Genomic DNA, 25,354 nt, shown 5'->3' with positions numbered 1-25,354 from the left:
GAGGAAGGGAGGAAAAAACAACACAAACAGAGGAAAAAAATAAAGTCTCTGGGGAGGTTGGACTGCACGCTGTGATGCCAGGTGGAAATGTGCTTCATCTGTGATGCACCATTAGGCTTCCTCAACAGCCGCCTCTTCCTGTCAGCTCAGGCTCGTCCAAGTGCAGCCCGCATTTATTTCACCCTGTGTAATTGTTTAAGCTGAGTGATACTGAGCACTTGTTTTGCTGACGCTGGATAGAACGATGATTCCAAAATAAGACCCCACTACACCCACCCAGCCACCCAGCCACCCCCACCAGCAACTCTGAAATCCCTCCCAGAGCCACAGATGTTGCCGCCGCCGGCGTTTCGCTCTCAGATATTTTTTTCCGTTTCCCCCTCGGCTGAAATCCGCTGGGAAGGCGGAGCGAGCGGAGCGGAGACTGGCGAGGTTTCTCTCCTTACCCCGTCTGGGTGCCCGTCTGAGGCCGTGACCACCAGGGTGTAGTTATCCAGGGACTCCCTGTCCAGAGGCTTGTCCAGAACCAAATAGCCTGAACTGGGGGGGAGGCAGGAACAGAAAGAGTCGTGTTAACCCTTGAGTGGGAGAGATTTGTCATGTTCAAAAGAAGAGAAGCAAGTGCACTGAGAAACTGCTGCCTTTGGCCTCAATGGTAGATATTTGAAGGGCCAGTGTGTACGATGCATCAGATTGTTAGAACATTAGTGCAAGAACAATATTAACAAAAATATTAACAATATTCAGTACATTAAGTCACATGGCCCAAAACTGATCTACATTCTGGGTGCCAATGCGAGACAATGGGCCTTTAAAACGCCCCAACCCCAAGCCACCATACACATTCCAACCAAACTGGGACCAATGTCATGTGACTAAACCAGCATATTGATACTGTAGTATTAGACCAGTAAACCCTGCTTCTCCATTTCAAAGGTAAGGTCTCAGTCTACCTGCAAGAGAAATCTGCATTTTCTTGTCTTTTTAATTTAATTAAAGGCCCGGTGTGTGACATTTACTGGCACCTAGTGGGAAGAAATAATGATGCATAGGAGTTTAAAAAGCAGTAAGAAACCCTGAAAAGCCACAAGCTGGCTGACTGTTGACACAAGCGGCCATGCTCTTTATAAATACTTCTTATCAGCGAATGCAAACACAACTCTGACTTCATCTGACTTAAAATCATACTTGATGAATTTTCCTTTTCATTTTGTGCCAGTGGATCCCTTTGAAATGTTTACGCACTGGGCCTCTGAGTGCCAATCATCGATCTGGTGCAAACACTTTGAAGTAGTTCCTCTCTCTCTCGCACTGAGCAACGCTGAGACAGACTCAGACGACTGGCATCGCACCCAGAATGCATCTTTGCGCCCAGTTATGAGAACTTTGGGGATGTAGACGACGTCTCGCACTTAATGGTCCCAACGCTGAGATTTAGCAGCGGGTCAGACAGAGGACTTGTCATTGCAACACCTCCCGTTACCTCAATTTATAAAGTTAATTTGAATTTTTAAATCCCAAACAGTCAGTCTGTGACTCTGGCTGCAGGTTGGATTTTCACAACCACCTCTAGAGGTCACAGAGAACCGTCCCAATAAGAGAAAATAACCCGTGAACTGCAGAGATGTGATGGAAAATGCCTTTTTGATGTCAGGGGTCAAAGGTCATAGTGGGCAGACTGATTAGAGACCATGGAAAGGCAACAGGAGGTCAAATAACAAGTGGCTGCAACCAGGATCTGCAGAGTAGCATCTCTGGAAAGACAACACCTGGCCCTTTTATTAGGGAAACGTGCAGTGGTTGGCCAGTGCATAGTATAAACCACGCACAATTGTTGTGATTCCACTTATTACCAACAGGGGCCACCAGAAGCGACCCACTGTATCTTCAAGAGCTTCAACTTTCCCCCTGAACTTTGCCCTAGAAGACAAGAGATCTGGAGTTTGTCTGTATGAAGGAAGTATGAGTGACACACTGGTCACATGATGCCACAGTCAGGTCGCTCAGTGGGGTCACGGAAAAACAAAACTTGTGCTCTTAGTCAAGTAGCGGGATGAAAGGCAAAGTTTTGAGAAGTAAATGACTGATGAGTCAAAGTGGGTGAAGTGCACCCTGGGAGAGGAGCCTTTGATGATCAGCGATGTTCATCTTGACTTGACTTGAAGACTGAAGTTGTGATTAAGGGAGAATGTGGTAATTTCATCACATTCTGCAAACACTGCAGCTGTTTGTATCAAAGATCATATGAATCTGTTGGAGTGCAGCGAAGGTTTGATCTGCTTCCTTCGCTGGTCTCCAATGGTTGAACTCGACCAAGGCTCTTTCCCAGCATCCTTTGCACCGATGCTGCCACTCGTTCTTGCATTTTCACCCCTTGACATTTTCTAGCTGGTGCCAAGGTGACTCTTCAGGGAAGCTACACCGGCTCAGATCACAAATCGATCGACCTTAGTAGTTGTCGTTGTTGTTGTTATTGCACTCGGAGATGTTTTACCACACAATCATGGTGATTGGACGACAGGCTTTGCTCCGTCTTGAGAGAAAAAAAAGCCCCAAACGACCTCCATCTGAGGGATGAAAGGACCACTTTTTCCACAGCGGGAAATTTCCTGCGCTGCGTGAAAACACTCTATCAGGCGAAAAATCTTTTTTTCCACTCAGTGTACGAAGGTCTTAATTTCGGCAGCGCCTTTCAGCAGGAAAAATAGGAAAAAAATCTGCGGCCATGAAAGATTCTCAAACGTGTTTTTACGATCTTGTGGAATGATTCTGTGCGGACGCAGACGACGACACCTTCTGCTCAACTGCCGCCTCTGACCCCCTGCTAACGTGCTAATGACCAGCGGCACCCGTGACGACCCTCCGCTGCCGGACACGGAGCTCCGGAGGAGATGGGCGGATCCAAACGCTTGGCCACGCCCCCCACCCTTCCCCTCTCCTCGTTAATCAGACTTAGAGTCGTGGCAGCCGTCAGAGTCGCACCGTTTGCTCTCCATATGGCGGCAAACGCGCGGCGGGAAGCGACAGATTCCTGTGAACTAACGACTCTGGGTGACAAACGGCTGCAGATGTTGCCGCCGGTGTTTTGGAAGCAGCACGTTAATTATGCTCCTCTCAGAATTTGCGCATTGCAATTTTTTTTCTCTTTTAAAAGAAGATTTTCTTGACTTTCTTAGGCTTTTTTGAGCCTCAACACCACATTCTGGGGGGGGGGGGGAGCAGAGAAACACGTTACTGTGCGTCACTCTGTGTCGCGGTTTCCACCTCTTGAACATTTTGTCTTTCATATTTCACTTCACGCGCTCTCCTCTGCAGATCCTCCCTCCCTCCCTTTACGATGCAGTTCTTCCTCTCCGCAGCGCTTGCCTGCTCTTTCCTTTGCCCCCCCACCCCCAGGAAATGCAGATGATATCTCACCCTCCCACCCCCCCAGTCTGAGAAATGCATTTTTAATAAGCAGTAAATGAATAAATACAACAAAAGCCCTCCGAGTCTGCGTGGTGACTATGTGCATAATGCGAAAACCCTTGGTGGGGCCGCCGCCTTGAAATCATAGCATTTAGGCCTGGGCACGCATGCACACACACACACACACACACACTTACACACACACACACACACACACACACACACAAACAAAAACCAGAGATAGCTCTCAAGTTCCCGATAGCACGACCGATGATCAAATGTGATAGATTTGAGATTTGTTTGTGTGTGTGTGTGTGTGTGTGTGTGTGTGTGTGTGCTTACTTCTGCTGCAGGGCAAATTGTCCATGAAGGTCCCCGCTTTGGATTCTGTAGATAATGGCATCCCGCTCTCTATCCACAGCCTTCAGCGGTAAACACAGACAAACACATGATTAGCGCACACGCTCCAATCAGGAGATACGGCCCGACGCAAAACATTCCAGACCGGAGGTGTGGCACGCCAGGAAACACAGCGGTAGCTCAGCTCGGAGATCTGACGGTGTGCGTGCATGTGTGTGGGGACGACAGCACAATTAATTCGAGAGACGAAGGGGAATCGTCTGAAATTAAAGACCCGCGTCACCTCCGGATTGCGGCCTTTGGCGATAATTAAGACTGTGTGAAGTCTTGTTAGCGAGCCAGAGCAGATGTCGAAGCCGCGCGGTGTAAAATCCAAGAAGCAGCGGATGAATCGTTGCGAGTTAAAAGGAGTGAACAAATGGGAAAAAAAAACAATTCCTCTCAGACTCAAAGTTGAGGATACGGTTCTTGATTCTCACCGGCCGCTCCGTGAGCTTAATTTGATATTCCAGCCGTGGCCGCGGCCAATCAAAAACTGCCCGCGACTGAACCCGAACAAACCCAATCAACAGGGCCAAGAAGTCGCAGCCAATTAGAGGGTTTAGCAAAAGGTCCAGGGTTGCTCGAAAGAGAAAACACGGTCGACGGCGGGAGGAGAAGCCAGGGAGGGAGGAACCCAAATAGCACTCGTGGAAAATAAACATAAATCCAAGGTTGACTGGTTGAACTAAATGAGCGATGGTTTGCTCACAGCAGCACGCAGCAGTGGGGGAGTAAGGGGGGGACTGGTGGGGGGGTAATTAACAGCTAAATAAGAGCCAAAGCTGGAGGAAAATAATTGTATACATGCTGCGAGTTCAATTATTGTGACAATTACTGCTGGAGGATTTATGTGTCTGGCTTCCTGTCTGGCTCAACTTTCTTTCACGCACTTTTAACTTTTCACTTGGGTCAACAAAGTTTGATGAGGCGTTCTGCCTTGATAATTCAATAAGAGGGGACTGCAGGGTGCGTGGCAGAGTGGGGGTAGTGGGGGGGTGTTCTTAGCCGACATTGTGCTCGGTCACCTGCAGGTTGAGCAGCGTCGCCCCCGTCCTCATGGCTTCGCTGATCTCCAGATTGTATTGTTGTCTGGGGAAGCGCGGAGGACTCTGGTTGTTTGGCGGCAGCACTTCGATGTACACCGTGGTAATGGACGACCTGCGGCGGGAGGGCAGAGGAGAGGAGAGAACGTCAGCAGGCAGACAGGTGAGACGCTACTGAGATGGATGGAGCGAAGGCAGAGCAGAGTGACAGTCAGGTCCTGGAGAAGGATGTGGGGGCAGGAAAGAGCTGAAGGGCAGGAAAAAGAAGTTGGGACAACCGTGTCGGGAAGGGTCGACTGTCTACTGCTGGGGTTAAGAGCTGTTGGGTGGGTGAGCTCCGAGCAGTGTTCACCTAATCGATGGGAACACCGAGTACAGCAGCGGCAGTGCGAGGGGCGTGGAGGCGGAACGAACCTCTGACCTTCGCACCACTTCATCCACTTCCACTTCCAGAGGATTTGCTGCTGCCTCACGCGAGGGCTGTGGAAACTATTACCAGTGCACACGTTGCCTGCAACACTGTACGATGCAACACTTTTACCTTAACAGGTTGTTTTTATGTGATGTCACATGGCTCAGGTGGAGGGCAGGAAGCGAAGAGGAGGTCAGTTGCAGATGTTTTGCGTAGTTTACCGTTGCCCCAAGAAAAGCGTTTGCATGGCTCCACAATATACACCTGTTTTTGATCATTACTATTACTTTTTTTTAAGCATCCATACTATTTAGCCCTCTGTTTAAGGGCACCAGAAAAAAAAATCTGCAGCTTGAAAGCGACGCTTTGTTAGACCTTTCACACATTTGGAAGGTGACAAAAACAAAGCGGTCTCCAGGGGGGGCGGAGACAACACCTGGCTGGTTTCTGTAGCAGCTATTATGCGTCTTAAATTGACATTGACATTGTGGTTAAGTGAGTTGTCACTGGTCACAGCCGGCGGTGATTGGCTGGAACATCAGATTAGGTAAAATTAGTGGAGAGAAGGTTGTAACTTTATTTGTGCCACTTTATTAGACAGAAAAAGCGCACCTCTGTGTAAGAGTGTAATCAAAGATGTGCAATGTGTGTAATGTGTAACGAGCAGCATTTAAATAAACAATTAACTGTTGATTCTGCAACATGTGCAACACATACAGAGGATTGAAATTGTGTTTCTCAATGGCTAATGGAGCTACAGTAAGTATTTAGCATGAAAGTAGAAAGTAAATTAGAGTCACCTGGCATTATTAGTGTTAGTATTACTGTTTAGCACCTCCCACCAAATAACTGATTTGTAGCTTCCTGCTAAAATTGAATACAGAGGTTCTTGGACCTTCCACACGCTTGTAAATGAACAAAAACTGGCGGAGCCAGCAGCTGCCTGGGTATGAGGTCAATGACCTGGTCATCACTGACTAAGAAAGTGTGAAAGTAGAAAACTTCTGCACACTTGAGAGCTCAAGGATAATGTATTGATGGACTGAATGTCCACATTGATACATTTACCTAGGTTTTATCATACAGTAAGACAACCAGGTTAATGCAGGTCGCGAAGCTGAACTTAGCGCCAAGGTCGAGCTGTGCGCTTAGAGACGGCAACCCACAATATGGCATTAAGATGAGTACTGCTGAGGAGGCTGCGCACGTGGCAAGGACTGCATTTCAGGCATCAATGGGGCGATTATACCTGATACCAGTGTGATAACACATGCGCTCCTTTTCAGGTACAAAGTGTTGTTGAATTGTTTGGAGAAGTAACGTCAGCGACGTGGGAAAGGCGAGTCAGTATGAACAAGACGTAAGTTCTCTCCTTTTTTAATTCAATGTGACAGGAAAGAAAGCCTTGATGGTTTTTCCCCTGAAACAGCCGCTGCGGCAAAATAAGCCACATTGACCGACATCTTGCCATGGTCGCCGTGACGCATATTCCTTGGCAACGCGTCGCCGCACGAAGCGGTTGCAACAGAGCCACTGGTGCTCTGCTGTTGTTCGCTGCAACATTGTGAACGATAAGCTGCGAGGCGGAGAACACCTTCGCCAAGCTCCCCCACACCCAGCTCCCGCTCTCCTGTTGCTTCATTTTGGTTCATGTACCCTCTCCTTTTAATCCAATGACTCTCCTTTCACTCTTTTCAGCCGGCCAATCGATCCCCTGCGGACATCCTGGGCTTTCCAGTGATTGGGTTTTGAAAGGCTGGGACACTTTCCTTCTCATCCGAAACGGGCGGCGTAGGAGCAGCACAACTCCCTGCTGGAACTCGGAGGGATGTGTCATGTGTTGGTGGAGCGTTGTGGGTGGAAAGCTCGCCGGCCAACGGCGTCGATGCAGCTGCGAGGTGGACTTGAACAACAAAAAGAACAAAAAGGTTTGAAAAAAAAAAAAATACACTGGAGAGTGGGGACGTCACTTTAGACTTATCGAATCATTGATGGACTGTCGAGTGTCGGTGACTTTTTATCTCCAGATTTTTCGCTTTGGAGGATTTTTGGAGCAAACCACAGGGATTCAGTGTTTGTTTCCAACTGTTGGCGGCTGCGCCAACTACCAGGTGGGAGGGAGCGGAATAAAAGCGAAAAACTGACTGCGCTCAAACCGTATCGTTGACTGTAAATGCCAGAGAAAATCAGCCGTCCTCAGAGAGGTGTCTGTGTTGAGACAGACACATTGAGAGTGAAGCCAGCCTTTCATTGCAGGCCCCATCATATAAAATCCTTTTTTCCAAAGACAATGTGTCTCCAGCCGACCAGCAAACTCCCCACAGAGGAGAGAAGTCCATCTTTTTCATCTCTTAACTGTTCTTCAATATGAAAGGCTGGAAATCTGCCCTTTGTGATGTCACAAATGCCATCACAATACCCTTCCCCGGGTGATTGATCATACATCGCATATCTTGCATATCTAACCCGTGCTGTCCATACATGCTAATTTACCTATTGTTTGGCCCACCATTGGGACTTAATGACACAAACAAAATGACAAACTCCTCTCCACTCATCCACACTAATTGATGTTCCAGCCAATTATCACCGGCTGCGACTGGAACGGATAATTACATCTGCAGTACTTTAAAAAAAAAAATAAAATCTCAGATATGAAACTCTTTATAGCGCAACGGGTTCCTCCTTGAATAATTCAGAAGAGACATGCTTTGCAATTTTGTTTGCAAAATTTGCAAAGTAGCCGGTGGAAGTGCAGCCACCACATTTTAAAACTTTCTCTCAGCCCAAAAATGAAGGTGTTGAGTTCACTGTCGATCTGCTGCAAAACCTACCAATTTGTTTTCCTCATTTGGCCATGAATTGTGAGTTTCAGGAGAACCAGCAGGACAAATAACTCATTGACTCTTTAATCAACGGCTGACCTCAGCAAGTAAGGAGTTTTGCCCTCGTCAATGATTGCCGACTTTTCTAACGGAGTGCAGTCCACCTAATGCTGAGTAAACGAGCAGTGACAGTGAATGGATGGATGATGGATAAACGGATGGATGTGAACACCTGTGAGGTGAAATGACTATAACTATCCACTGGCATACACAACTGGCAACTAAGTATATTTAGTGATTGAGCTTGCGTTGTTCAGATTTTTTTACTCTTTCGTCCTTTCTTCTTTTGCCAACTATGTACATTACTGCCACCTAGGGGCCCGGCGTAGCAAATGTAACGTCACTACACCGCTGTGTTGCCCCTCGCTGAATTCCTTTTTGCAAAATTAAAAGTCTGGATCAGAACTCCCTCTAAATAATCTGTTGACCTTAATCCCCAAACAATCTCTCATTAGCAGCGGCCCCTTTTTTCCCTCTTGCTTCAGTGTGATGATCCTATAAATGAAACCCCCCAGAGCGTCAACTGTGCTTTAGAAGCAACTCTGCCTCCACAGCCTCCAAAATGCAACTTGAATCGTGATGCCTGCAGTGCCTGGACATCAAGATCTCAAACTCATCACCTGAATTCCAACCGCATGGCGCCCGCCGCCATAAAAGTTGGGGTCTACGGTGGCACGCTCTGAACAAATCAGAGCTGGGCAGCGCTAGATATCGATTTGGTATTCGGGACATGTTTTCCAGGGAGGGTCTGGGGAAATTTGGGGACAATCTGTCAGCCAATCACTGAAAACACTGCAATCTGCGCTCACTGGCATTGTGTATTGATTGGGCGACTACATGGAGCTGAGCCGCAGTTCATATGACGCCTGGCAGACAATAGTGAGACGCTGCATTTTCTTGATATGAGGGCTATTAGACCTTTTTTTTGTTTTTTTGGCTCTGCAGCCCTGAAGGTGTTACCTGCTTTGTGAATCTGGATTGATTCATTCGAGCCAGTCGATTGATGCAGCCTGGGTAAACGTGGGGACAGGCCAGCATCCTTGGTGTGACTTTAACCTGTTTCATTGACACCTGTTTGGGTTGAAGATTCTGCCACTGTTGTGCATGTATTAGTGCTGCTGTGTCAGAACCACTGACTGTGTACAAAGACAGGCGGAGTCAGCGTGATGTCACCTATTGCTTTTGAAACCCAGAGATTGGTTCCAGTGACATTTTGAGTTGCTGATTCATTTTGAAACCAGGAGATTCCATTTTTGGATTTGTGGATGGGAACCAAAGTGAGCAATGATTGGAGTGTGAGTGCAGGGTGTGCTCGAAGCCAACTACACTTGGCTATCAAACTGTAGCCACGCCCACAACTTCATGGCCATTTTTAGGGGGAAATTAGATCAAACTGAACAAATTGGGCATTAGTAGCTGTTTAATGATCTTGCGATTCAGACCAACAACAAAAATGTATGTGGTGGGTTTAAATTTACTAAGTATGATTTTTTTTTATTTTTTTTTTAATAGAAGGCATCTTTTCGGCACTTCCACATTGGCCTCCCTTTTGAAGCTCCATCCATCTTTATATACGGACAAATGGTCTGGACAAGCCTCAACATGAAATGAATGTAGACTTACAACAACTTGGGCAGTTCTGTTTACTGCTGCTCCTTCCGGTAGCTGCGTAGCATCATCCTGTGATGCAACTACACTTTATGTGGCCCCCATTCATTGGCACCAAATCAGTTCAAATTTTTAGATTTTCACTTTTTTTTTTCTTCCTCCTAGCAAATTCTTAAAAAGCTCACTTGAACTTAACTCGACACTTTGTGGAAACCCAATCACTGATTCAATGAGCCCCAGTAGAACCTCATGCAAATGGCTGACGCAGCAGTTTAAAAGACAGGCTCAGAGTGTTGTTTTTAACTTTGTAACAGGAGGCACTGCGCCGGTTCTCTTCACATGTTTGCAATCAGTCTGTTTAAAGATACGGTTGAATTTGTGGGTGAAAGATGCAGGTGCTGATCAAAAGACCAATCAAATAGCTGGAAACTGAAGTCACAAAAGAAAAAAAAAGAAAAATCTCTCTTTCTGCTACATGAGGAAGTTTTGAATGAACTTTCACTCTTCGCTATCATTCTGCTTTTGTCATTGTGGTCTGCTGGGCACTGCAGGCTTTCAAATACACATTCACCCAAATATGCTTTTCAAATGTGGGCGGGGCCAATAGTTTGCAGAGCAGGAGCAGCAACAACAAGGTGTCACGAATCATCAGAAAGAGCTACATCTGATCTCTATTTCTCTTGTTATTAGTTTGTCACATTATTACTTATTTGGTTAAAATTATTCTGTGCTGGGGAGAATAAACTCGAAATTATAATAATAAATAAATATGCCGCCTAAAAAAAATAAAATCTTGGCATGTCCCTGTCCCTGCTTTCTTTACCACATAGCCTGCGCCCTTCTGTGGTTAAGTTGAGGTTTGTCACTGAATAAACGGAATCAATCTTGTGCAGCTGCTGCTTCAGTCCTGTGGGACGATGTCGCCGCTGTTCCGCTGGGTCTCCTGGCGGCTGGATTCACTCTGAGGCTCAGACGTCTGAGACCTCTAATTGCAACCCCCCCCCCACCCCCCCCGCCCACCAAAAAATAAATCTCTAAATTGAACTGGCGTATGCCAGACTGTCCAATCAATACCACAGAGTTCACTTTGTAATAGATGCAGCTGCTTTTTTCAGCCCTGACTGTACAACCAGTATTGGGGAATAGTCTGAATTTGTTAAGCAGCATAGTGTCTATTTTGTCATTTCAAAAAAAAAAAAAGAGTACAAAGTGTATTTTCCCACTTGAGATGCTCCACTTTAGTCTTTCTATTTTTTGCGTCAGCTGTGACATTTAAATGCAGAGCAGCTGCCGTCGACTCCCCCTCCTCACCAGGAGAGCGGCGCCCTTTCATTACACACGCCGCTCTTCTACCATTTCCCTCCTTTTCACACTCACGCTACACCAATTTCTCTGCCTTTGAATTTCCTATGCACCGACTATTATTATGACTTTTTTTTCACTTTGCACACAATTCCCCTCCAATTCATTTTTTTCTAAGAGATGAGATCTGCACACCTGCGAAAGGTGATAAGATGGAGAGAGCGAGGCAGGAGGACGCAGGAAGTGACGTCGGAGCGCCGTGAGAGAGAGAGAGAGAGAGAGAGAGAGAGAGAGAGAGAGAGAGAGAGAGTGAAAAGCCAAAGGGATGACAGACATGGTGTAAGAAGCCAGCATACAGAACAGGAAGTCCTACCGTCTGTGAGGCGCCGGGCCGTTGTCCACCGCTTCCACCGTCAGCGCGAAGCTCCGCCCCACTGCCAGCTCCACCCCTGGTGCCACAGTTATGACCCCGGAGCTGAGGAAACAGCAAACCAATCAGTGACGGACGGGTACTGGAGGAACCAGAGCGCAAGGTACGGTGATATAATATAATGATAGAACATCAAGATAATTCACCCTGAAATGGGCATTTCACCAATGAGCTACACAACAGTGCAACAGAGTGAAACGTCACAGCCGTCGTGTGAGATGAAACTACACACAAATAGACAAATACTAGAAAGACAAACATCTCTACACAGGGTCACGTGACCAGTTCACTTCAAGTGAAAATGCTGCGTTATGTTTGGACGGAGGGGAGGATGGAATTTTTTTAAGTAATCAAAGAGAAAATATAACAACCATTCTTGACAGCAAACAAATGTAAACACACAAAAGCAAACATGATTCTCGTAAAATCTCTTTACGAGAATTATGGAGGAAACACCTGAAAATCTCAATTGTACTTTATTGTACTAATTTTAGAATGATCACTTTTATGGAAACGCAGCTATTATTCCAACTTGCCTCAGGAAGCCACCAGCTCCAAAGTAAGAAGGACAAAAGTCTTGGGATCCATATTTATGATGACAGATTTTTTTCTAAAACATTTGTTGAGGAATAGCAGTGTTGTCCTGTCGGCCAATCCAACACTGCAGCTCATCAAGCAGAACGGAACTGGCAGAACTTTACTTTGTGTCTTTACTTTTAAGGGCAAGCGATCACAGTTGCCGTGACAAACTTTCAATTTGAGGTTGTGAAAAAAAGAAAAATCAACAAGGTTTTTCTTTTTTTTCCTGTCATCTTTCATCAAAGAGCAGACACAAAGGTCAACAAGCAGTTCCTCTGTTTTCATCCCCTCTGCGCCTGCATGAGAGGTGATTTTTTTTTTTTGTTGATTTGTGCCAAAACTTTTAAAAACGCACTCTAGGGTCGGCTTAGATGGATTACAAAAAAGATGAAGATAAATGAGCCCTGATGTGAAGAGCGTAGTTAAAGTGTGAAGGGCGGGTCACTGAGGTGCTGGCTGGAATTACAGAGCAGCGCATTCCAGTTATTTTGAGCCCTCAACAAAAGTGGAGCAGGGCTGCAGTGTTTCATCAGAGCTGTTGACAAATGTGCCGCCCTGTCATCGGGGACAAATTTACAGTTTCAAATACTAGTTTGTTTTCTTTGTTTTGTTCTGTTTTTTTCCCCCTCGCTGCAGTCAAGAAGAATAAAGCGAGTCGGAACTGCTTCCCATGCGTTCCCATCATCCTTTGTGCTTCCGCCACAGAAATGCGCGATAGGTGATGATGGCTAGAGCGAGCCATTGTAAAGCTCAGATACGTGAAAGCCTTTCATTTTGCAAACGTCAACAATACAGGAGGAGAAATGGGACAGAAAAGTTGAGATGGATGCGGACGCCGCGCCGTGTCAGTTGGGAGCAGCCCTCTGAGGGGGAGGGGCCAGTTGAAAATGGTCAACCAACCACGTTGATGAAACATACGAGACATTCAAGACGCTGATCAAGTGAGTAAATAGGCGTAATTAGGGAAAGGCACCTGAGGGGAAAAGAACATTATTGTGGATTTGATACGGTTGCAAGCTTGAAGATCATTCATTAGTTTTAATTACCAATTTAATGACTCATTTAATTTCAACGATGCTCGGCGACGGACCGACAGTTAAACTTTCCCACGAGTGACGTGCCTGTCCTGAACGAACTGTTCAAAACACGAGTCACTTGACTTGACTCGTGAGTCATGATTCCTTGACTCCAGGGCCGCGTGGCCACATGCCTCATGCCTGCATCTGCCACATGCAAGTCACAGACGAAAGTCGACGGACTGGACAGTTTTTCCAGTTTACCTGCTGCCGATGACAAAGTGGCCCTGGTCTCCAGCCAGGATGCGGTAGGTGACCGCGCCGTTGGAACCTGCATCCGCGTCAACGGCTGACAGCTGGAGAGAGGCACACACACACACACACACACACACACACACACACACACACACACTTTAGTTCCACAGGTTCCACACTAAATCAGATCTAGATCAGTGTGTTCTTGTTCTCTGGCTGGGCGGGTCTCACCTGTAGAACTGTTTCCCCAGGCATCATGTCGGTGAAGAGGTTGATGCTGTAGGAGACATTGGGAAACGTGGGGGTGTTGTCGTTGGCGTCCAGCACGGTGATGGTCACGCTCACTGGGTTGCTCTGCTGGACGCCGTCAGAGGCCAAGAGCTGGAAGAGACACAAAGAGCAAAGAATGAAGCCAGCTTCGCTTTCCTCAGAGCAACAACAGGGATGCGGTTTACAGGCATTTGGAATTTTGTCCCCCGCGCGTGAAAACGGTCAGTATTCTAAAAAAGGACGGCGTATTTGCTGAGAGAAAATGCTCATACTGAATATAATGCTATTTTGTAGCTACATTTTAACTACCGCATGTGAAAAGACACTGAAGGACAATTTTGCTGACAGGGTGATGACAATACACAGCTAAGCAGGAAGTGACGCCATCAGAGCCGTTCTTGGCTGCGACTAAAGTGGGCGGGGTCTGTTTCCCTCAATTGGCCTCCACTTGAAAAGCATCTTATTTTCTGTCAAAACTAACTCAAAATATAAGCTACTATTTTCTTATAGGCCTATTACAAAATCCACCGTGCATATCCATGGGATCGTCGGAGGACTCACTCTTCTCCACCAGCTCATCCATCAAGAAGATGACTGAGGGTCCTTCACATTAAAATCATTTCTCCCCATCTCCCTGTTAATTTTCCCCCCCGTTTAAAGGTCCACTGGGCAAAAATTTGGCTTGATTTATGATTTTTATATGGGTAAAAGCTTAACATACTGCCCATAAATACATTAATAAAAGTGTATACTTGCAGCAAAATTAAAAAGTTATTTGGTTTTCCTCCCCTTAGAACAGTGCTCATATATAATATAAGAGTACACATCGAGAAAAAAGGGTCTTGCTCCTAGTTTGCTGCCATCTTTCGCCATCATTTTTTAAAGGAAGCCAGGTATTTAAGAAGCCTGTCCAACAGTGGCCCTAAATATGAAATGCACTGTCAGGCGGGCTACCATAAATACCGGGCTTCCTTAAAGATTTTAAACACTGGACTGTTAAGGCTTTCACAGTGATGACCGTACTCTCCTTTACCAGCACCTTCATCTTGTGACTAGTGAATGGCCGCACACACTAACTAACTAACTAACTGAATAAATAAACAAATAGATGACTAAATCACACAATCAAACAAATTGGCGATTGGGCTAATTTGCACTTTGTCGTTGGCAGTGACAACAAAAGACGCTCTATTTGACCCACAACAAAAAGTAGTCTTCAACGGTTCACACACACGGATAGCAAATACTATTAATAGTGAGCCAAATACTGTTAGAAAAAATGTGCATGCAGTCAAACAGAACACAGAAGACATTCCAGCGTGCATACACCAAACACTTTGCTGCGACAACCGATTAAAATGTGTGGTTGTAGCTTGGAGTACGTTTCACATACTTGCACGCACTCCAAATACTAGGTAGCGCAGTAGTTTACAACTTGGACCACATCTTTGGTTTCTGTAGGTTTTCCAACTGGCTAAACAGCCAAACATCTACAAGAGTTCGACGTCAGGCCCCTTTTTTATATGTATATACATATATTTATATATGTATATATATATATATATATATATGTATATATATATATATATATATATATATATATATATATATATATATATATATATATATATGTATATATATATATGTATATATATTTCTGTTCAACTTCCTGTTTCTTGTAGTATACCTCCATGCACGTCCATTCAATCCTAAATCTCAACAGGCTCTTTTTTTGTTCCCTTTTCCATCCCCTTGAATTTCACCTCCCAGCCACTCGTCTCTCCTCGCTCCTTACCAGCAATAACGGTTAAATGGGGCTTAAAATATTGCTAACCTAATAGAGCCACAGGTGCATACACATTCATTTCCCTTTTCTTTACCCTCCATCTCCCTCCCGTCTCTCCCCTGCCCTCCTCTTTTACCTCTTTCTCCAGATTTCTTTTATTCCCCTTCTGCACTTATCTCGTCTCATTTCCTCTCTGGATAAAAGCTGCGTTTGCACGTTTGTGTTGGACTGCTGCCACAGTTCCTTTCTTTCTTATCAAAAACCTCAGATTTGCATTTATCTTATTCAAATGCACTCCGATGCTATCTCCTCACTCGCTGTGTCACATCCCAAAAAACACCCTAAAGATTTTTTGTTCTGTTTTGTTCTGTTGTGCAGTACCGTGAAGGTGTAGGAGTCCTGAGTCTCTCTGTCCAGCGGCTGCATCAGCGTGAGGAATCTCTTGATCCCAGCTGGTGACACGGAGAACACGGTGGAGTAGTTGTCCAGTGACAGCTGGAGCTGCGGGTCTCTGGACTGTAAAAGACAGCAAAAGAGACAAAAAAATCCAAACCAAACAGTCAGAGGAAAGATTCATGAGAGCTGTCTTCACTGTTTGAGATTTAAAGGGCCCACATTCTATTTTGCTGAGCAGCCTTGCTGTGATTGCCAAATTATCTGTTATGTCTCCAGAAAACCGGACACTTAACATTCTGTTTCCAGCCTCCTGCAATTAAAAAAAATGCTGAGTTTTAAATTTACTGCTAAAAGTGACGCTTCCAACACATCATACACTTTTGGAAGGTCACAAAAACAAGGCACCCTCAGAGGGCAGCGCCAACACCTGGCTGACACTGTTTTTATTGGTCCGGGGAAGGTATTAGTGCACACTTTGTGACATCATAAAGGGCTCATCTCAAACACTGTGACATCGTAAAGGAAATTGGTGAGGAACCAGTGACCTCACAAAGGTCCTAACATGCATAATTCAATTTAGCCACCTGACTATAGGGGTGCTGACACTCATCACAACGGGCCCCTTGTGATGTCACACAGATCCCTGCATTTTTATCTACACTTTATGAAAAATGGAACAAGCAAAACAATACATTTTCTCCACCCGGGGAAGTTTGCAGAGTCGCTGCAGACGTGCGTATTATTCACTGGTGCAGTGTAGTCACGGTCATCCATCCAGGGAAGACACGGCTGGGAGCTGCCCTGCACCACCGCATCCATTACAATGACACCAGCGGCGACTGGCAGACTCCCACTACGTACGTGTAATTGCAACATTGGGTTACGCCTTTGAGAATGAAATCAATAACCAGCAACGAAACACAACAAACCAGAGAGGTTTGCAAATGCAAAGTGACTAAGAGCAGGAGGAGGTGCTCAGGGCAGGAGGAGGAGGATGAGGTGGGAGGAGGTGCTCGGTGGAGGAGAAGATGCTCGGAGTAAGAGGAGGTGCTAGGGAGAGGAGGAGGTGCTTGATGTGGGAGGAGCTGCTTGGGATTGGAGGAGCAGAATGGGCCACTAAGGTGATGTATCGGCCTTGATGGAAATATTCTCCTCAGAGAGCGCCCCCTGTGTGCGGTGCGCTCCTTGATGGAGAGGCAATCCACATCCAAGCCCTCCCATGACGCCACGCACAGTCTCCTCCTCGCTGTGTGTGTGTGTGTGTGTGTGTATGTGTGTGTGTGTGTGTGTGTGTATGTGTGTGTGTGCCCTGCTTCCAGATAAGGCTGGCTCAGCAGGGCAAGGGGAGGGTTGGAGGCTGATAATGTTGTCGATGTAGCCGCCGTGTGAATATTGGGTCATAAATAAACACACACACACGCACACCATAAAAGACGCGGTGTGCTGGCGGCAGCCTCACGCATACAAATAAATAAAGATGACGGAGGGCAAATAAAAAGCAATTAGGACTAATCATCATTGTTGGTACTTATTTCTGGAGGAAAGAGCGAGCTGAGCAATATTTCAAATAGCCCAACGTATATCAATCCCACACATACACACACTCACCCATGCAAGCACACACACACACACACACACACACACACACACACACACACACACACACACACACAGGGAGCTCGGAGGGTCTTTTAGAAAGCAAAGCTTGTTTTTGTCGGAATGCCGGCGGTCCGTCTTAAACAAACTAAGCTCTCGGGACCCTCAGCGGCGATAACAGTGATTCCGCCCCGGCAAAATTCTTACATTATCACCCAGAGGCAATTTAAGAGCACAAACGGTTTTTACTAGCGCCACTCACTGGGAAATTAAGAGAGACCAAATCACACACACACACACACACACACACACACACACACACACACACACACATATGGACACTGCAGTGGGGTGGGGTGGGGGGTGGGGGAGGGGGTGCCAGGCCGAGGTCAAGTGGACACAAAAGGGGTTTGAAGCGGCTGCAGTGTGATAATGCACAATTTTGATTGTGTTTGAATTCAAAGTGATCGTGCACACACACACACACACACACACACACACACACACACACACACACACACACACACACGCGCACACCTGGTGTTGACGGAGATGGACTGCTGTCTCCTCTCTGCTGATCAACACAACTAGACTGCAGGAGACCAACCGCCAACCGCCAGAATTCAGCACAAATTCCCACTGGAGCCTCTTCATTGTAAAATAAACTGTCCAAGACTCTGGCATTCACAGCTTTGACAGGCCATCGACTGGAATCGTACACATCAGTGAGACTTGTAGAAGTGACGTGGACTAGAAAACAATCGTCTCCAACATTGGATCGGATGGGCAGCTGACTGTTGGAATTCCAAGGTTTGGAGCGAACTTCCGTGTCTTTAGTGAGTTTGAGGTTAATTTCACATATTTTCCCACATGCTTTCTCAGCATAATAAAATTCGATCGGAAGGGTGGTGAGATGATTTTCACGCCACCTGCTGCGTGCAGCGATACGTCACATTCTCTGTTCAGAAAAAAAAGGTGAACAAAGAAGGAAAGAAAATTCTACTGGATAAAAGCTAAAGGGAGAGAAGCTTGGCGCTCTCACCTCCTCCACGTCATTGTCCAGCGCCACGATGGCCAGCGACGCAGACAGGCGGGCGCCGGCCGACACGGTGGTCCCCACCGGCGAGGCCTCGCTGACGTAGCCGTGGTAGGAGGCCTGCAGGAAGTACGGTGCCTGGTTGTTCTCATCCAGCACCTCGATCTGGAGGTTGGCGAAGGCCGGCAGCGGGTGGCCGTTGTCCTGCTCCGCCTGGACCAGGAGGAAACGAGAGAGTTCTGAGCATCCGACCACCTGCTGGATCGTGTGGTTGGTTGACTTTCACTGCAAAACCCCACAGACGATAATTAACACAGCACTCGACTCTCCTGCGGATAAATAAAGTGGAGGAAGTATGTTGTGTAAAGCTGCAGCTGCTATGTTTTGTTGTGTTAAGTTAAAGGTTGCACTACTTGTCTTCCCCCAGTACTTGTTCATGGACACAGTATCCAGAGGGGAAACAGCACCTGCGGTTTTGAAAGCAGTGAGCAGGAAGAGGAGACCTGCATACATTAACCAAGGCCCCATGATGGCCTCCAATTCATTGGAATGAATGCATTTTTCACGCTCTGAATAATTTTAAAAGTTCATGACTTAAAAGACACACACTGGAAAGATTTATTATGAGCCATGATTCAGGTCAGAGGTGACCTCTCAACGCTCTCAACTGTTTTCAGACATTTCCTATGTATTTTAGTATGCACATAGAGCCCCGTGTGATTTTTATTTCTCCAGCTCGCAATACCATGGGTGGCCACAGGAGAAACCAGCGTGCCAGCAGAGCAGTGGTATCCTATCCACCTATTAAAATGACGCTGTGAGGTCTAGATGCCACAGTGGCGTCGCTCGCTCTGCTCAGAGCAGCATTGGGTTTTTTTTTTTTCTTTTCATGAGCAGAATTTTGAATATCGCTCCTTCACCGTTTGTTCACGTCTTTTTCTCTGCTCTCTTCTTCTTTTCAACGCTGCACAAGAAACACCCCTCCACCACCCCTCCACCCACCGACCCCCCACCTTCTGCAATCAGAAAAGACGATAAAAGGCAGCTCGCACATTGACTGCAAACTGATGTCACTTTCCCACTTTCTGTACCAGGTCTCTTTCTCTCTCTCTCTCCTTCTATTTCACATTCTATGCTTATGCTACTCCCCCTTCTTCTCCATCTGTCGCCCTCCCTCTCCATCTCATCGCCGGCTGATACGAGACTCAGCAGCTCTACAATCCCAGACCTACGATTAGCTGGATGTAATACCGTTATCAGCACTCTCACAGGCACAGAATCTGCAAAATGAAAACGTCCTATAGAGGCAAAAAAATAAAAAAAAATAAAAGCATGCAGGAAATCCACGAAGCCGAAAACCTGATGCGCTGCGTTTGATGGTGTAATTACGTGTCAGGCTTAATTGAGACAGAGGCACCTTCACAGGGTTTGGGAGAAGCCTAATGCTTTACAATTAGAGCCTCCTAATTCGTTCAGGGCAGCCGACGTTTAATTAGGAGGAACCGCATTAACACACCAGGAGGAAAATATTCACTCTTGATGGTGCACTTCCCAGATTCAGCTTGATGGATATCTTGCAGCTTCTGAAAATGAGCCCCCCCCCCCCGACCACACAACATCCCAGTCTCCTGTTGCCATGTGACCCCTCCCCCTTTGCCCCAATCCCCCCACTTCACCTTGATCACCAGATCGAATCTGCTGTGCAGCTCCCTGTCGACGGGCTTCAGCAGCACCAGCTCCGCTGAGGTTCGGTTCAAGCTGAAGTAGTCCACGTAGGACTCGGGTTTACCTGTGGTGGGAGGGTGTGGGGGAGGGGAGGGGTTGGAGAGGAGAGGTTAGGGCCCAGAGTGAAGAAGGGGAGGGGTTGGGGGGGTGTCAGATCAGTGGTCTGGCCACTGGCGAAGAGGTTTGCTGCTGCTGCTGCTGCTGCTGCTGCTGACTGCTTTTCTCATCTCTGCTCTCCACAGGCAGTGACGCACAAAAGAGGTCCAGTTCTGCCTCGCTCGGCAGGGGAACCGACGTTCTGTCGATCTTTACCACCTATCGAAAAGTGATGTTGCGCGGTACCACATCAGACGGTTTATTTTTCCTTCTGCATTTTTAATTTCTTGAGGGTTGGAAGAAGGTTGAAGGGGTTTGGGTAGAAGTGAGAGATGGGGTTTGTTTAAAGCAACACGAGTAAAAGTCAATAAAGCAGAAGTGGACAGAACATTTTGTTGGCAGGACTGAGCGAGTCGACCACTTGCACCTACAGCCGCACAGTGATCAGCGCCCTCTAGAGGAACATCTTGGTACCGAGGCGTCCCATTAAGGGAAAACTGCTCTCCGCTGACCCCTTTTGAAGCCTCCTTCGCCCCCCACAGCCACTGCAGCTTTACATATATTTTCATATTGTTGCGGCAGATTTTTTTTTTTGCCCTTTGTGACATCATCTGTTCCGCAGACCAGTGATTAGTTTCACAGCAGGAGGCCGGGGAATGTAATCAAGTCTCTGCCCGGCTCACTTTGTGGACCGTGGAAGCCCTGAAGCTGTATTTTCTTTTTCTTTCTTTTTCTTGTCCCTCTCCCTCTCCCCCTCCCTCTCCCCCAGCCTCCTTCTCCTCCTTCTCCCCTCCTCTCCCGCCTCCTCATCTTCTCCACTCCGTCCGGATGTCTGTGTCTGTGATTCCAGCGTTCGTGATGGCAGCTGAGTCACTCATGACAAAGGGAGCAGTAGCTTCATCTAAATAACCAGAGGCTCCTCATACAGAAGCCATCAATCATGAATCAATCACTGAATCAAACCATCAATCAATTCACCGTTGGTGTATGAACAATATGGACTAGTGGCACCATAACAGCGTCTGACTGAATGTGAAACGTGATCACCATCCTTCAGACTGTGGTGAGCTGGTTCCGCTGAAAGCAGAAGTGGCTTAAAATGAAAATCTGTACGTATTTTTACCCCCTCATTTAAACTTCCTAATTCAATGTTTTTCTTCTTCTTCACAAGTTTGCAGAACACATTAACAAGTAGTACAAGCAAGTCCAGAATTAATCATTTTACTGACTTAGGAGTCACGATTCCTCGTTGCTATAAATAAACCAGCATTCTGCCAATACTTTCTGTATGTAGGGATTTTATCCTAGTGTTCTGGGCTATCTGCATTTAATTTCTATCTGCTAAGAGGCTTCATTTTGAAGTAGAGAGGATCTAATTAGCACAACTGAATTCTCCACATAGTTGTTTTGTTCTAATGTTGCAATGCTGAAACCTTATTAATTGTAATTTGACTCGGTTTTTTTCTCAATGAAATGGACCATTTACTGATTTCACATCACTGGTTTTAGTGCTAAGAGCAAGTGGGGACTGAAAGTGTACCAGAGCTTATGAGCACATGAAGCTTTCTGCAGACTTTGAGTGACTGATGAAGTGACTCAAATTGGTAAATGACTCATGACCAACTCTACTGCTGAGATGGTACTCAGGATTAAAGCATCATTATAAGTCGCCACATGGTCTCCTCCCACCTACCAATCAGGATGGAGTAGAGAATCCCAGGCCTGTCAGATGGAGGTTGTATGTTTCTGTCTTGGTCCACAGCTTGGATGGGCGGAGTCACGTTGAAGGGATTCACCTTAAGCTGGGAGAAGAAAAAAAACGTATACGGAAAGCAAGGGAGAAACATGCTGTTATCTGTTAATATGAGGATGAAGAAAAACCAGTTCAAGCCACAGAAGCGACAGAAGTGACTCCGTGCTCGAGTCACAAGATCAACAAAAACCTAAATTGAAATGAAACATAATGTCTGCATCTGTTTCTCGGGCAAAAAAAAAAACCACCCCGCCTCGTCACCTTTTTCCACGCTGAGCCGCATCACAGAATTTTCACCATTGCAGATCTCCCAGAAAAAAGGAAAAATAAAAATCATATTTAGCTTTTGTTTGTACCTTCCTGCTGTTCTAGCTTCCTGCTAAAGCTTTCCACTTCAACACAAAAATGAGCATCCTCTCAGGGAGGGCAGAACGAACAAAAGGGCTGCTTTTAATAACAAAGAAGATGCAAGGCAGAACGAACCAGAAGTGAATTTTGCATAATTTGGCAAAAACTAAACTATGGTGAATGAAAAAGGGAAGTTTTAGGCAAGCTGTTCATCCTAAAACCTCCACTGGGTGTAAAATCAGAGGCAACGGGATGCAACAGTGTGTGGTAAGCAACTGATTCCGGAACACACACGCACACACACACACACACACACACAGCAGTTCAGTCTCATGATGACCCGGCAAAGAACCAGCAAAAACAGTTCACTTCAAACTTTCTTCAGCGGAAGTGCAGTCATCTCCGGGCGGCTGATGACTGTGTGCATTCCAAACATAGACGCTGCAGAGACCGAATTTAAAGCGGCTCACTTGGCGCGTAATCGAGAAGCGCGTGAGCCATATGGAGGCTCCCTGCGTGGAAAACCTCGAGACGTCTCCGTGGCGAGAGCTCGAGCTGTGAAACCTCGTCTGATGCACGTCGGCAAGGTACACACACACACACACACACACACACACACACACACACACACACACACACACACACACACACACACACACGGTGTGCACCCTCTCACGAGAGCAGCTGTGGCTCACAACAGATCGTGAACTTGCTATCAAGGAGCGATACGTCCTGTCTGTCACCACGAGAGGAGGAGGGCTGGTCTGCAGGCGGAGTTACGACCAGTAATGAAGTGGAGTAAAAGGAGCGGGTACCAGAAAGACGGAAGAAGGCGGTGACAGGAAGTGAGTGAAGGTGAGTAGCGAGTAGAGACCAATGGGAGAAGAAGGAGGCGCTGATGGGAGGACGGTGAGGTCGTGTACTGTATGTTCGTACGTACGCACTCCTTCTGGGGGCTGAGCACTGAACTTTTTCGTCGTACAGACCAAAATGCTCCAAAAAGTCCCTGGCAAATCATTTTTCACATTACAGAGGCATGAACTAAAGACACTTGCAAACTTCTGTTTACATTAGCTTGGAAAGTTAACATTAGCACGTTTAAAATGTGGCCCCACTTTATTTTGGGTCAAAATAAAGCAAAGTGCAACATTTGTTCCAAGGACGCAGCGGCAACGGGAAAACATCTTGATTTAGAGGAAACCCTTTTTTGAACCACCATAAAAAAGGCAGAAACACCTTTTGTGCTGTAACGCCAATGCATTTTTGTTGCCGATCAAACTGATTTTAAAACATCTGCGAGCATAAAAAAGCATTTTTCTTTAACCGATTTCAAAACCAAGGTTTCAAAATTGGCATCTTATGAAAAATCTTCACAAATCACACTCAGCCCTTCTGGTTCTGCAGGTTCTTTTGACTACTGAGCCGCTCAACAAAGTGCAGAGTCGTTCAGGAAGTTGGCCATTGAGGTTCATTCAGGCTCCACCCACCCTCCCCGTGCAGCAATCCAAGCAAAATATACTTTTTTGCTGAAATCGTTTTTTGTCTTTGGTGACGACTCAGTTCACTTCTGTCCCTCACAGCGAGCATTTCAATGTGAGTTCTCACCAAGAGCGACAGACGACACCAGATAACGCACAAAATCAACAGAGAGACACAATTGATCCAAATCATTCAATAAGGCATCTGTTGCTTCATCAGCTACACTGCTACACTGCTCCCCAGATGATGGGAGCAGTGTGTGGCTCCCGGGTCTCTGCGACGTATTTTTATTTTATCGTTTTATATATTTTTTACGTCATAAAAGCGACGATCGAAACATATCATCCAATTATGATGGAGCGACGCAACACTGGCGTTTCCTACGATTACGTCACGCTGGTTGCTTTTGGTCTTAGCATAGCTCTGTAGTTCCATCCATCCATCCATCCATCCATCCTTTTTCTTCTGCTTTATCAGAATGTGGCAGGAATATGGAGGTGCTGCAGGTCTTCGTCTCCCCAGCAACACTGTTCCTCCTCCTCCTGAGGGACTCCGAGCTGCTCCCAGACCAGGCTGGATATTCAAGCATTGTTGGAGTTCATTATGGTCAATTATGCTGCATCACCGGAGTCCGGGATGAAAAACAAAGACGAGAAATTGGGTATTGTAAGGGAAACTGAAGCGCGTGGACAACATGCCTGACGTCCCTGTTAAAACACAGCTGTGAAATACAGATTTACTGCGCAGCACCGCGGCACGTTTGATGCTTTCTCACTTGACGCGACTCCGAGCTCATCGACCTGCCAGCGAGGCTTTTCTGCAAACTCCAGGATCGGCCAGGTGTCGTAGGAAAAGCTGCCGGGCTCGCTGTTTATCATCTGTGCTCCTTCACCCATGCAGAGGCGGCTGTGTTCTGTAGTGGATGTGGCGAAGAGGCCTGACAGCCGGTTCAAATGACCTGCAACATGTGTGTGTGTGTGTGTGTGTGTGTGTGTGTGTGTGTGCGAGGCGCACACACACGCACCCACCTACACACATGTTATGTTAGCTCTCAGGCTCGGGGGCTGTCAAGTGGCATCAGTCTGATTAGGACTCAAACTATCACGGTGGCTCCGCTTGCTGCGTTTCTCCCCTCATTTCACCCCATCGCCCCGGCAACCGTCTATCCGTCGCACCATCTATCATCCTTGCGCACCGTTCACCCCTTTCATCCTCCAGTTTGGCGGCGCTCGCAGGAGCCCCGGAGGTGACCCGCATTCGCTGTCGTGCCGCAAAAACGAATAGCTGAGCTGACGCAGGGCAGCCACAGACTTGACTTAATCAATTAAACGGGGCCCCTGGGAGACAGTGTGTGTGTGTGTGTGTGTGTGTGTGTGTGTGTGCATGGAGGGCGGCGGCGTGAGGGGGGGGCGGGGCAGTGGCGCATTCAGGCGGACCTAATAGGAGAGATTATGCCTTTGGCACATGAACATGCATATTTTAAAGGGGGCCTGAAATTGTAAAAGGCATAATTGTTTGATTATCATGCT

At 46.7% G+C, this 25,354-nt stretch overlaps 1 protein-coding gene across 1 annotated transcript in view; it reads right to left on the bottom strand.

The window, feature by feature from the left end:
• Positions 1-25,354, bottom strand: part of LOC142889383 (protocadherin-15-like) — a 144,249-nt gene that overhangs the window by 56,251 nt on the left and 62,644 nt on the right. Inside the window, exons 10-19 of the mRNA XM_076028094.1 lie at positions 21,939-22,047; positions 20,101-20,213; positions 18,431-18,637; positions 15,778-15,912; positions 13,572-13,721; positions 13,350-13,441; positions 11,434-11,535; positions 4,836-4,968; positions 3,751-3,830; positions 447-540 (exon numbers count right to left, since the gene is read on the bottom strand). Of these exons, the coding sequence (XP_075884209.1) occupies positions 447-540; positions 3,751-3,830; positions 4,836-4,968; positions 11,434-11,535; positions 13,350-13,441; positions 13,572-13,721; positions 15,778-15,912; positions 18,431-18,637; positions 20,101-20,213; positions 21,939-22,047 (1,215 nt within the window). The remainder of the gene's footprint in view (positions 1-446; positions 541-3,750; positions 3,831-4,835; positions 4,969-11,433; positions 11,536-13,349; positions 13,442-13,571; positions 13,722-15,777; positions 15,913-18,430; positions 18,638-20,100; positions 20,214-21,938; positions 22,048-25,354) is intronic.

This window comes from Nelusetta ayraudi, unplaced genomic scaffold (assembly GCF_046127955.1).
Source record: "Nelusetta ayraudi isolate G7.1 ecotype Tasmania unplaced genomic scaffold, CSIRO-AGI_Nayr_v1 ptg000022l, whole genome shotgun sequence".
Lineage (NCBI taxonomy): Eukaryota > Metazoa > Chordata > Actinopteri > Tetraodontiformes > Monacanthidae > Nelusetta > Nelusetta ayraudi.
Note: the sequence above shows the minus strand (reverse complement) of the source record. Positions and strands in the feature narration are given on the sequence as shown.